This window comes from Mytilus edulis, chromosome 2, assembly GCF_963676685.1.
Source record: "Mytilus edulis chromosome 2, xbMytEdul2.2, whole genome shotgun sequence".
NCBI classification, from domain to species: domain Eukaryota; kingdom Metazoa; phylum Mollusca; class Bivalvia; order Mytilida; family Mytilidae; genus Mytilus; species Mytilus edulis.
Window position 1 is genome coordinate 79549637 of NC_092345.1, and position 14390 is coordinate 79564026.

At 33.9% G+C, this 14390-nt stretch overlaps 1 protein-coding gene across 6 annotated transcripts in view; it reads right to left on the reverse strand.

Moving 5' to 3' along the window:
* Nucleotides 1-14390, reverse strand: part of LOC139513072 (hemicentin-1-like) — a 103021-nt gene that overhangs the window by 82300 nt on the left and 6331 nt on the right. For all 6 annotated transcript variants that reach the window (XR_011662382.1, XR_011662383.1, XM_071301218.1 and 3 more), the window contains 9 exons: nucleotides 11577-11806; nucleotides 10194-10316; nucleotides 9364-9538; nucleotides 7584-7808; nucleotides 6656-6840; nucleotides 4342-4559; nucleotides 3655-3776; nucleotides 1039-1222; nucleotides 367-458 (listed from right to left, as the gene is read on the reverse strand). Coding sequence is in view for 4 of the 6 variants with exons in the window: in XM_071301218.1 (XP_071157319.1) it covers nucleotides 367-458; nucleotides 1039-1222; nucleotides 3655-3776; nucleotides 4342-4559; nucleotides 6656-6840; nucleotides 7584-7808; nucleotides 9364-9538; nucleotides 10194-10316; nucleotides 11577-11806 (1554 nt within the window). In the remaining 2 variants the exon portion in view is untranslated. The remainder of the gene's footprint in view (nucleotides 1-366; nucleotides 459-1038; nucleotides 1223-3654; nucleotides 3777-4341; nucleotides 4560-6655; nucleotides 6841-7583; nucleotides 7809-9363; nucleotides 9539-10193; nucleotides 10317-11576; nucleotides 11807-14390) is intronic.

The following is a 14390-nucleotide window of genomic DNA, read 5'->3' on the forward strand; positions in this document are numbered from 1 at the left end:
GTCCATTATCACTGTACTAGTATATATATTTTTTAAGGGCCAGCTGAAGGACGCCTAAGGGTGTGGGAGTTTCTCGCTACATTGAAGACCCATTGGTGGCCTTCGGCTGTTGTCTGCTCTATGGTCGGGTTGTTGTCGCTTTGACACATTCCCATTTCCTTTCTCAACTTTATAGGTCACTGTATGGCCTTCAACCCATTCCACATAGTCAATTATTTAAGGCTTGTGAATGACAAATGTAAAACAATTCAAACAAGATTTAATTTATTGTTGGCATGTTATAATTGGCATACTGTTCTTTAACCAGCTGTTTATATTTTGATTAAAACAAGCCCTAAAATCAGTCTATTTGACATGTATACCTACCTTGTACATTAAGAAAGACACTCTGTTTTGTAAATCCACCTTCATTCCCTACTCTACAGACATATTTTCCATCATCTGATGGCTTAACATCCCTGTAAATACCACCAACAAAAATATATACATGTGTTTGTACTAGATAGGTATGTCAATCATGCATGAAGTAATACCTTGATATCACAAACTTCTCATCAAGTTCAGTCTGATAAAAAAAAAGCATAAAAAAATTTGCATCTAACTGCTCATTTATTGGGGCTAGCATCTTGGATTTGTTACTTGTTGTATGCATTTCAACTTTGGAAGGTCCTAAATAAAGGACAAAATGTTCTTTTATTTCACAAATGTCTAACACTGGATAACAGAAGTATGTGGTATGTTAATATTCATTGGCCTGAAATAACTGCGACTGAAAGAATGTGTGATGTTTTACATAAATTAACACTTGTAGAAGTAAATTCTACTTTATTCTAGACACATAATATCAAGACAAAAATAACCTACTTTTAACTGCTGCCTTTTGACTGAAACGAAGAGAAGTTTTTTAGAAGTGAGCACTAAAGTGAGTGAATGAGAGCATGTTTAAGTATAATCATCTTTTTAAATACCTGGTTTTTATTCATGTAACAGAATTCCAACAATGAACATATGATAACTCTTATCAAGTAATATAATAACCTTATTATGAGTGAACCATTGTCAAGAATGTTAAACTTTTTACTGGATTTGATCCTAGAGTTTCTTCCAACTTTGTACCATGATATATTAAACTCCACAGTACTATGCACAGAACATGTAATCATACCATTCTCTCCTGGTACTACTGAGACATTCTTAGGTGGAGTGATGCTGGGTGGTGGCTCTGAAAAAAAAGAGACCAAAATATAGATTAAAACTGTTATTATGTACCACTTACTCATACAACTGTGGCATTCTATGGTGGTTAAATGCTTTCTTTTGGCTATCAAAACAAATACTAAAGCATATATCAAAGTTATTATGTATGGGTGTAGCATGAACCTCCTAGCTATGTATAGTACTGTGGCAATCCTAGATGTAATGTATGGGTGTAGCATGAACCTCCTAGCTATATATATAGTACTGTGGCATTCCTAAGTGTAATGTATGGGTGTAGCATGAACCTCCTAGCTATGTATAGTACTGTGGCATTCCTAGGTGTAAGGTATGGGTGTAGCATGAACCTCCTAGCTATATATATAGTACTGTGGCATTCCTAAGTGTAATGTATGGGTGTAGCATGAACCTCCTAGCTATATATAGTACTGTGGCATTCCTAGGTGTAATGTATGGGTGTAGCATGAACCTCCTAGCTATATATAGTACTGTGGCATTCCTAGGTGTAAGGTATGGGTGTAGCATGAACCTTCTAGCTATATATAGTACTGTGGCATTCCTAGGTGTAATGTATGGGTGTAGCATGAACCTCCTAGCTATATATATAGTACTGTGGCATTCCTAGGTGTAATGCATGGGTGTAGCATGAACCTCCTAGCTATATATAGTACTGTGGCATTGCTAGGTGTAATGTATGGGTGTAGCATGAACCTCCTAGCTATATATAGTACTGTGGCATTCCTAGGTGTAATGTATGGGTGTAGCATGAACCTCCTAGCTATATATAGTACTGTGGCATTCCTAGGTGTAATGTATGGGTGTAGCATGAACCTCCAAGCTATATATATAGTACTGTGGCATTTCTAGGTGTAATGTATGTGTGTAGCATGAACCTTCTAGCTATATATAGTACTGTGGCATTCCTAGGTGTAATGTATGTGTGTAGCATGAACCTTCTAGCTATATATAGTACTGTGGCATTCCTAGGTGTAATGTATGGGTGTAGCATGAACCTCCAAGCTATATATAGTACTGTGGCATTCCTAGGTGTAATGTATGGGTGTAGCATGAACCTCCAAGCTATATATATAGTACTGTGGCATTCCTAGGTGTAATGTATGTGTGTAGCATGAACCTTCTAGCTATATATAGTACTGTTGCATTCCTAGGTGTAATGTATGTGTGTAGCATGAACCTCCAAGCTATATATAGTACTGTGGCATTCCTAGGTGTAATGTTTGTGTGTAGCATGAACCTTCTAGCTATATATAGTACTGTGGCATTCCTAGGTGTAATGTATGTGTGTAGCATGAACCTTCTAGCTATATATAGTACTGTGGCATTCCTAGGTGTAATGTATGGGTGTAGCATGAACCTCCAAGCTATATATAGTACTGTTGCATTCCTAGGTGTAATGTATGGGTGTAGCATGAACCTCCAAGCTATATATAGTACTGTGGCATTCCTAGGTGTAATGTATGGGTGTAGCATGAACCTCCAAGCTATATATAGTACTGTGGCATTCCTAGGTGTAATGTATGGGTGTAGCATGAACCTCCAAGCTATATATAGTACTGTGGCATTCCTAGGTGTAATGTATGGGTGTAGCATGAACCTCCTTGCTATATATAGTACTGTGGCGTTCCTAGGTGCAATATTGGTTATCAGTGGCTATGAGCACATTGATCAAAGATCTGATGTTAAATATAATTTTCAGAGGAGTCAAAATTTAATGATTGATGTGGTCTTTTGTATTGTGCAATATTATTGAATATTTTTGTAATCAAAAGTTAAGGTATTTATCCAAAAATTATCCTTTATATATATGGTGCAGTTTGTGTCCTTTTCTCATGAATTCTTCTTGCACTTCTTTTCTGTTTTTTAACCAACTTATTTTTGCACACTGTAGCAACAATTTTGGGGAGAGTTTCTTAAGTGAGCATCCAAAATAATACCACATTACAGTTAAGGTTAAAAAATAACAATCAAGAGATAAAACCGTCCAAAATTGAAAATCTCTTAGGCATTAAAATTCAGTCATAATTGGAAAAACCAAATTGATTTGATTTGCTCAAAAATTTCATCTAGGCTACATCTAATATTAAAGATCAAGAAAATTATTTTATAATGGTTATATCATAACCACTAACTGACTATTGAAGTATAGTGTGGAGTAGTTTTAGCACAAAGATATAAGCTTTATCAATACTAGAAATAGACCCTTCGCTTATTCTGAGCCTGTATTCATACACTTAAACAGAAGGACAGTTGAACAGACAATAAAATATCACAAATTTGTTATGACATTTAAGTGCATCAAAAATGATAACCAATCATACTTAAATAGCAAGCCTCATTTCAGTTCAGATAGAAATCCATAACTTTGAGAAATGTTGTTAGAAAGAAACCTCATACACAAAAAAATTGTGATATACTAACCACTGACATCTAAAAATGTTTGTGTAGCTCTCCATCCTGCTTTATTTGTAGCATTACACAAGTACAGTCCTTCTGACTTCTCTGTAGCATTAGGTACCTCCAAAGTAACATTACTGGAACCTCTGTAACAACGATTATATTCATACAAAATATAATTTTTAGATAAGCAGTGTGGTGTAAGTAGTACTTCGACTTCAGTCTTAATTGGACTAGGATTGTCAGTATTCCTACAAAAGGTCATGCATGGTTCTCTCTGCCTTCCTCCACCTGAAAACACTCATAACCAAAAAATAGAGCAAAAGTGTTGAAAGTGGTATTAACATCAAACATGAATCACTCAAACTATATATTTTTTCCCCCAAATCAATGTTATTTATTTTGTTGTTTTTTTAGAAATGTATGGGACAATTATACTTTTGTGGTACAAATTATGTCATAAATACAGTTTTATTAATCATACACTTGAAGCCTCACTGTAGGATAGAAATAAGCTCTTTAACTATGATTTTTAGCTTACCTGAAGAGGTGAATTCCAGCTGTCAGAGGACTAATCTTCATTGTAATGAGGGGGTAATAAAGTAGGGTTTGTTTAATCATGCTTTATCATCATGTCAGTCTTTCTTACCAGGAATGTGTGGCTGTATACGTCCCAATATTAATATATATATATAAACTTAGAAGTTGTACCTGTGCTCCTGTAAATTACCAAGTAACTTCCCACCTCGTGACCATTGAACTAAGAAAGGTACTTCACTGATAACTTCACAAGTCAGGAAAGCTGTAGCTTGATAGTAACCTCTGGTCATGTCAGACATATGAACCACTGGTCTAGTGGCCTCTCTGGCACTGATGGCAGTTGGTGTTAGTCTCTGTAAGGTGTTCCCTTCATCATCTACACCAGTCACCTATAACACGTTTAATTACTACGGTCAGGCAATGCATATGATTAACAACATTTAACAGATACATTTATACTGTGAAATTTGACCTTTTTAAGAATTTGTGATAATAGGGAAATGTTTCATACAAAACCACGCCCTGTTTGCTCTACTGTAGATTAATTATTATTCGTTGGGTACCATTTTTCGTGGATTTCGTTGGTGCAGATAAACCAGGAATTGAAATGTTCAACAAATTGAAAATTTTTCTATAAGGTTATACGAAGAAATTGGTAAAACAACGAAATCAAATATCCATGAAAATATGTACCAATGAAAATAAATGAATCCACACTATTTTAACCTTAAGTTTAAAATCAATACAGGATCAAAGAACCAGCTGACTAATAGACAGATGAAAGACAGATGCACAAATGAAAAAATATTATGCCCCCTACTATTGTAGGAGAGGCACGGTAATACCTATACAGTTTTGAAAGTGGTTATTGGATCATAAAAATAATGCCATGAACACAATACATATGTCAGACAGAAACTTCAGAATGTAAAGCATCTTTATTTAAGACATTAACAAGAATTCAGATCCTATACTAAAATAAAAAGATATGGTATAATTGCCCTGATATGTCTTGATCTTCCGTTCTAGTACCATAACATCCATGAAGTTTTTGATTTTTTAACAAATTCAATCCTAATGTTGTAAAGAGGCACAACGCTAGAACAGTAAAAAAAAACACCACCGAAATTCAAGGTTAATCTGTGTTTTGTGGTAATAAACATTGTGGATAAAATTCATAACATTTGGTGGAAACAAACTAAAGTTAGAGAGCGTAAACGAAAAATTCAGAAATTTGTCCATTTGTAAAGAGGCACGACTCTAGAACAGTAAAAACAAGATTGTGTCCTCAGTACACGAATGCCCCACTCGCACTATCATTTTCTATGTTCAGTGGACCGTGAAATTGGGGTAAAATCTCTAATTTGGCATTAAAATTAGAAAGATCATATCATAGGGAACATGTGTACCAAGTTTGAAGTCGATTGGGCTTCAACTTCATCAAAAACTACCTCGACCAAAAACTTTAACCTGAAGCGGGACAGACGGACGAACGAACGAACGGACGGACGAACGAACGAACGGAGGGACGAACAGACGCACAGACCAGAAAACATAATACCCCTCTATCGTAGGTGGGGCATAAAAACACCATCAAAATTCAAGGTTAATCTGTGTTTTGTGGTAATAAGCATTGTGGATAGGTTTTATAATATTTGGTAGAAGCAAACTAAAGTAAGGGAATAGAAACCAATTTTGGTGCTTAGGTATGTACAGATGAACAAGGGTAAAACTTTATGCCACCAGTGGTGGCATACAAAAGATCAAATTGGGAAACGATTACAAACAAGAATGTGTCCATAGTACACGGATGCCCCACTCGCACTATCATTTTCCATGTTCAGTAGACTGTGAAATTGGGGTCAAAACTTTAATTTGACATTAAAATTAGAAAGATTATATCTTAGGGAACATGTGTACTAAGTTTCAAGTTGATGTGACTTCAACTTCATCAAAAACTAACTTGACCAAAAACTTTAGCCAAAACTTTAACCTGAATTTGCACTATCATTTTCTATGGTCAGTGGACCGTGAAATTGGGGTCAAAACTTGAATTTGGTATTAAAATTAGAAAGATCGTATCACGGGGAACCCAAAGCCTTAACCTGAATTCGCACTTTCATTTTCTATGTTGGGTGGACCGTGAAATTGAGGTCAAATTTGAATTTGGCATTAAAATTAGAAAGATTGTATCATGGGGAACATGTGTACTAAGTTTCAAGTTGATGTGACTTCAACTTCATCAAAAACTACCTTTACCAAAAACTTTAACCTGAAGCAGGACAGACGGACTAACGGATAGACGGATGGACGAACAGACAAACAAATGGACGGAGGCACAGACCAGAAAACATAATGCCCCTCTACTATCATAGGTGGGGCATTAAAAGCAGGATTCGGGAAACCAGCAGCCCAATGTCACTCCCCTCATTAACATTCAAATATATTTTTTTTCAATGTTTGTGTTTAATTATAACCAACAAACCTTAATATAAAAGAATGTATATGGAGGAATTAATGGAGAAACAGTGTATATATTGTCCTTTAACGGATTTCTTATCAATGGATATTCTGCTAACACCTCCCCCTGAAGATCGATAAACTCCATCCTATATAGGCCTGCAGGTGGATCTATGTCTGTTGTGTTCACTATAGTGCTGGATTCTATTCCTAGAAATAGATTTATCCTTCTTAAATGTTATGTTTCAGTATGAAAGTTCTATTTTTAAAAGAGGATTTTCACTGCCAATGACAATAAACTTGTAATTCAATTTCACTAGCACCATCAGTACAGTATATGAAATACAATGTAGGTTGAATAGAAGCAAAATAAGTGTGTGTAATTGTGTTTGCTAGATTTTTATGTTATCTAGACTATCTTTACTACATTTAATCTGAGGATTTAGCATACTGCGGATTCATTTATTTTCTTCGGTACCAACAAGGATTTGTATAGTGTCACTATACAAATCCTTGGTACCAATTATTGTGGTTTGAGAGAAAATCGTTTATTTTGTGGGTAACTGATTTTAAGCTTTTGCCAAACTCTGCATACAAGCCTATAGATATTGTGTACTTTTTTAGTTATTCAATTTAGGGTTCACTATACCCATTAAATCTACAAAAAGTGGTACATGTATTCCATGAATAATAATAAATCCACAGACGCAGAGTCTTCATTTAGCCAACTAAGATTTCCAGACTTGCACATAAATTAGGCTATTATTTTTCTCATTTGAATTGTTTTACATTTGTCATGTCTGGATTTTTATAATTTGATATGCAGTATAGTTTTTGCTCATTGGTAAAGGTCTTATGGTGATCTATAATTACTAACTTCTATGTCATTTGGTCAATGGTGGAGATTTGTCTCATTTGGCAACCATACCACATCTTCTTATTCTAATATTTACCTTTGAGAGGCCTTAATGTTGTTGAAGAGGTGTCATGAGAAGTGCTTCGAGAAAAACTAGGAAAGAAGTTTGAAGAGCTCAGTCCACGAACTCTGACTGTATGAGAACTATTGCTGGATACCTGCAACTTCCATTTTCCTGGTATTGGGTCTCTTATATTCTGGATTTTCACCTTTTTCAAATCCAATAAATTTCTCAAACCATCATGTTCAGAATACTCGTTTTCTGAAGTGTAAAAGCTGGTAAATTAATATGTTAATAAGAAATCTCAATCCTACATTTAACACAGACCTTTGTCAAAGTAGATTAAGTTATAACCAACTGTCAATAGCTATGATAATTATAGTAAATAAAACTCTAAAGAGCCCATGTCTCTCACCTTCACTCCAAAGTACACACACAAATCTTCTCTTTCTTGAATAGAAATGTTTGTTTAAACAGAAAGACCAAATTGGTATTAAGGTTACTTTGACAATCATGAATCAATTTCTTGATGCACTAAATCAGCTGATCAACTTTTATAATTAGGTCTCCCCTCCGCTCTTGGCATTTTTAAATAAGTTCTTCTGTATTAATTCCTTGCTAATTGCCGTTTTTTGTCAAATATGCATAATCAGCTTGAGAAATTCATTATTTGAAGAAAAATATAATCAATTCGGAGTGATCCCCCTTTGTAATTATCTGGGCATTTACAGTAAAAATCCTCATCAAAGGGGGATAACAGTTTTAAGGGTTAACTGACAATTTCAGCCATATTGACATATTTGTAGATCTTATCCTGCTTACTATTTTTTTTATTTTTTTTTAGATTTCTATTTATGCATTATAGTTTACAAGATAATAGACTAAAAACACCCAAAAATCGTAATTAAAGGTCAATTACTTCAATACAGTGTTGACTAACAATTTCAATCATCATTCAATCGTAGATCTTGTCTTGCTGATCACTTTAATAATATAAAGTTTCTCTCTTTCTATTATAATTTTGAGGGCAATAACTCCTGTTTGAAGTCATCAGACAGTTTTAAAATTTATAAACATTAGGTAGGTCTCAACATGGTGAACGATTTTCTCTTTTTTTTAACAGTTTTCAAGATTATACCTGAACATTGTGATTTACCCCCAATGGTCTATTTTCACCCATGTTGACCACGTTGGTTGGAAGGCAGGTTCATCAGACATATTTTTTTAACTAAATACCACAATGATGAATGTTACCAATTGGTTTCCATTGGCCCAGTAGTTTCAGAGAAGAGAGTTGTGACATCCCTTACCTTGATTAGGAGCCCAGAGTTTTATATGTTATGTGACACCCCTTACCTTGATTAGGAGCCCAGAGTTTTATATTTTATGTGACACCCCTTACCTTGATTAGGAGCCCAGAGTTTTATATCTGGTGTGACACCCCTTACCTTGATTAGGAGACCAGAGTTTTATATATTATGTGATACCCCTTACCTTGATTAGGAGCCCAGAGTAGTATATCTTATGTGATACCCCTTACCATAATAAGGGGCCCAGAGTTTTATATCTTATGTGATATCCCTTACCTTGATTAAGAGCCCAGAGTATTATACCTGGTTTGACACCCCTTACCTTGATTAGGGGCCCAGAGTTTTATATCTGGTGTGACACCCCTTACCTTGATAAGGAGCCCAGAGTTTTATATCTGGTGTGACACCCCTTACCTTGATTAGGAGCCCAGAGTTTTATATCTGGTGTGACACCCCTTACCTTGATTAGGAGCCCAGAGTTTTATATCTGGTGTGACACCCCTTACCTTGATTAGGAGCCCAGAGTTTTATATCTGGTGCCACACCACTGACAGACACCGTCAGCTCCTTTAGTGTATTATCCACAGGAATAAAGTATGTATTGACATCTTTCTTTGGAGAATCCACTGACATCAGGTTTACTTTCTGAGCTTGGACTGTCAGCGTAACAAAATCAAGTACCTGTAAAACAAAAAATATCAGCATTCTTAAAATATTGAAAACAATGTTTTCTACCTGTTGCAATTGATTTACTTATGAGGAGTTTTCTCTTATATGGAACAGGCATTTGAAGATGTGAATCTTAAAGTGGCAAATATTGGAAACTGCAGGACCAACTCACTCAACCATTTTGAAACTCACATTCAATCTATAACTTCTGATGATAGGAAAATTACAACAATTTTGTAACCACGTATTTACTTTTATGAATTTTAACTTGGATGCAGAGTTGTCTCTTTGGCACTCATACCGCATCTTCCTATATCTAAGGAGACAAGAAAATATAGCATCTTGAAATTAGTTTTTATAGCATCACATAAATCATTATAGAATCATGGAAAATAATCATAGTGTCTTGGTACCATGACACTAAAACATCTGGGTAGATTACTGATATTCCTGGAAGTATAGTCATCATTCCAGTGTCATTATCTTTTATGGGAAAAAATTCAGAAAAAGTTTTGACCATGTTTTTCCAGATGGTTTCAAAGTAATAAGTAATGAAAATATTATGTTCATTTAAATCTGAGATGTCCATTTACATGTGAGCACATATAAATTTGTTATCACTAAAATCTATAACATTTGTTTTTTCATCATTTCTAATAATTTTTACCTGATTGACCTGATCCTTTTTCAGTAAAAAGACTTGTCCAGAACTGGTCGATGCAATCTTCTCGTAAGCCAGAAACCCATCAGAGGAATGATTGCCACAATCTCCAGTCATAACAAATACAATCTGAAAAAATTAAGACCATACTGAATAAACATGTAGAGTGGGGTGCTCATTTTCGCCGGGGACACAATTTCGCCGTTTAAGGATTTTGAGGTGTAAAAACTTTAAAGGATGGCTAAAATGGAAGAAATGTACCCATAAATTATATTTTTATAACAAATATAATATTTTTTTAAACTGAGACAAAATTGCGGCTCCTACCGAAAATGACAGAAAAACGGACAACGATTTTCGGACAATTTCCTGAATAAAAAACACGATTTCAAAGAAGAATTTCTAAGTAAATATTTGACTGAATGCCCTAATTTTGAATTCTTTATACCTTTGAAATGTCTGCTATTCATCTATAATGCAATTGATTTGATAAAAATTGTTAAAAGCTGCGGTTATTTGGTTTTAAATAGATGTGTAAAAACGGCGAATATGTGTCCCCCATTGACAAAACATCCGGAAATTTCAAACACCCTTTAATCTAACTTTTCAGATGATTTTCTTAAAACAAACCGGTTTTCAAGCTTAAGTATATTTTGCATTTGAAGTTATCTTCATATAGAAATATCAGTATACTTCAAAAACATTTAGACCTGAACATAAACTGTAGAAAACATGGAAAGATGTGGCGAAAATGAGCACCCCACTCTAGCATAGCTAGAAACAAAAACATCAGTAAAAATATGAAGTTTTATATACATGTATTTATACTTCTCCTGTCCATATACTTTGAAATAATTTCAAGGCCAATACATGTTAAGTAACGTTGCATGTCCCATTATAAAAGATTGAACTGAATAATGTGTACCTGTAAGTATTAAATTTTAACAAAATGCTGTTTAGAACCAAATTGCTTTAACAGTCTCAGATAAGAAAAATTACATTACCGAATTTGTTCATTTGGCTCATGATTTTTTTATTTTTGTTATGCTTTTTACATGCTTTTGTTGATTTTCTCTTCTAAATTAATTCACTTTTGTCATGCCAGAGCTTTTTATTGCTTATTATCAATAAAGGTTTTGTTCATTACTAAAAGGCAGAAAAGTGCCCAAACATCTTGGTCCTTCTAAAAACATTCAACAGTTGTTTTTATACTTTACATAGGGTAAGTCATTTTTGTTCTTAGACCAGATATTTAGAAAACTTTACAACAGATCAAAACGTTTATTAATTCACACTGGAATTTTTTAATTAAAATTCAACACTCTCCAAAATATGAAGTTGTTAATTTTCAGTAAAAATACAGTTTCATAATTATGTTCTTGTTCAAACCTGGCTTTGTTTCTGTTGTATCAGTGACAATACATCTTCTGTTAGTACATGATCTTTGGAGCGTGCATCAGTAAACACATAGATGAATGAATTAGGAAGAGCAGTATCTAAAGCTTCCTTAATGGCCCCAATACTCATCTCTGGGCAATCACCTCCACCATGTACATATAAATCTTGCAATTCTAGAATGAATTCATCTGGATCTCTCGTAACTATAACTGGACCAATATCTAAAAAATGATGATTGATTAAGTTTGTTTTAAAAGTAAATAAAGATTACCTTCTAATTTATAGTGATATAACTTAAATTATGTCAATGTATGTAATTAATTAATTAAAGACATATAATTTTTAATGCCTAAATCATTTTATATTTCTGGTATAGTTTACTGTTTGCTCATAATATCTGCTCATAATATCTGAGAAACAGATCTATATCTTGAAAACTGTTGTGACCAATAAACCATTAAATAAGATTATGGGTCAGATGACCCTAAACATTCTTTCTCAGTTTTTAGAAAATGACCTTCCAAACTGTTCATTTTCACATACTGTGCATGAACTCATGATTATTTTTAAGATTCAAATTTTATTGTGAATTACATTGGTTAAGGGTTGACCAAGAAATACCTCCAAAATAGCAAACTTTTCTTCAACATGTCCCACCAGAAATATAAATTCTAACAAATATAAACAAATCTATACTTGAATTTCATCCAGATGAGTAAAATCTTTCCTGCAGCATACTTAGAAATAAGAATAAGACTTCAACTGCCTAAATTTCTTATGACAAATAATGATTCTAGGTCAGTCTATGGTCAAAAGTGTTTCCTACTGAAAATTGCCCTATCATAAAGCATAAAACACAGTTTTAATTAAAGAACCTTAGTGAGCATGCTCACATACCCCACGTCCCCACATTGTCATTGGAGAAATTAGATAAGTATAAGAAAAAAAAAATTGTATAAGAAAAAATACTGAATAATAATTTCCTGTCAATATACACATCTACATAGTATGTTCTTATTATCTACAAAATTTCATGAAATTCTGTTGTGTGTTTTCAGAGGAGAACTCCTAGAAAAAAAATTGAATCTTAATTTCCTGTTGATATGCACATCTACGTAGTATGTCCTTATCATCTACAAAGTTTCATGAAATTCTGTTGTGTGGTTTCAGAGGAGTTGAGATGACAAACTGTTGAAGTAGTACCTTAAATCAAATAAGTTCAAAGAGGTGTAACTCCTAGAAAAAAAATTGAATCGTGATTTCCTGACGATATGCACATCTACATAGTATGTCCTTATCATCTGAAAAGGTTTCATGAAATTCTGTTATGTAGTTTCAGAGGAGTTGCGATGACAAACTGTAGCAGTAGTACATTGAAGGAAATAAGTTCAAAGGGGCGTAACTCCTAGAAATAAAATTGAATCGTAATTTCCTGTCGATATGCACAACTACATAATATGTCCTTTTCATATAAAAAGATTTCGTGAAATTCTGTTGTGTGGTTTGAGAGGAGTTGTGATGACGAACTGTTGCAGAAGTACATTAAAGTAAATAAGTTCAAAGGGGCGTTACTCCTAGAAAAAAAATTGAATCGCAATTTCCCGTCGATATGCACAACTACATAGTATGTCCTTATTATCTGAAAAGGTTTCGTAAAATTCTGTTGTGTGGTTTGAGAGGAGTTGCGATGACAAACTGTTGCAGTAGTACATTAAAGTAAATAAGTTCAAAGGGGAGTAACTCCTAGAAAACAAATTGAATCGCAATTTCCCGTCGATATGCACAACTACATAGTATGTCCTTATTATCTGAAAAGGTTTCGTGAAATTCTGTTGTGTGGTTTGAGAGGAGTTGCGATGACAAGAAACAGGACTGACAGACGGACGGACGGACGGACGGACGGACGGACGGGTCAAAAACATTATACCCTCCCCAACTTTGTTGCGTGGGGTATAATAAAATTCCACTGAAGGTATTTGAATGATTTTTTTTTAATACAGAAATGTCTGCAGTTTCTAGAATAGAATAAGAGAAATCAAGTATAAAAATATTAATATCAATTTCTGCTTTTAAAAACCACATGGCTAAATTGGAAAATTACACACATGTAATTTCAATATTTGTATACAAGTAATGATTCCTCAGTAAGGAGATGTCATACAAAAAATTTTTATAGCTGTAAAAAAAAAAACAGTACAGATTTATGAGTTTAGCTTTAAAAATGTCATCATAATGGACCACAAATTAGTTTTTGATAATGTTTTAGAAAAACATATAATATATAAATCATAATAAGGAAATTTGGGATAGGTGAAACATTATTTTCATTGGTATTTGAGAGAAATGAAAACCTGAACATGATGAAATGATTTTGTGTCCATAATGGTTGAACAGAATTATTTTAAATTACAAAATTTGGTCAAGTGAATTTCTGTTTCCAACAAACTTAATATCATGGTCATTTGCTTTAAGAGCATTGACCAGAACAATTGAACTGTGGTGACGTCCTAAGGCCAAGAACCTGTAGTTCAGTGGTTGTAGTTGGATACAGTTGGTTAATATAAGTTCTAGTTTATGTTATGATATAGTATTTCTCATCATTGAACTGTACCATGACCTTTAATTGTATACATTCTTGAGTCTTGGCCCTTCTATATCTCCTTGATCATACACACTCTACTTTTCAAACTGACATGATGAAGTATCAATAACTTATAATATTCCTAATTTTATAATTAATTGTTAGTAACAAGAAATATACCTAAAAGAGGAGATTATACGGTGAATGATCCTAAACACAATAAC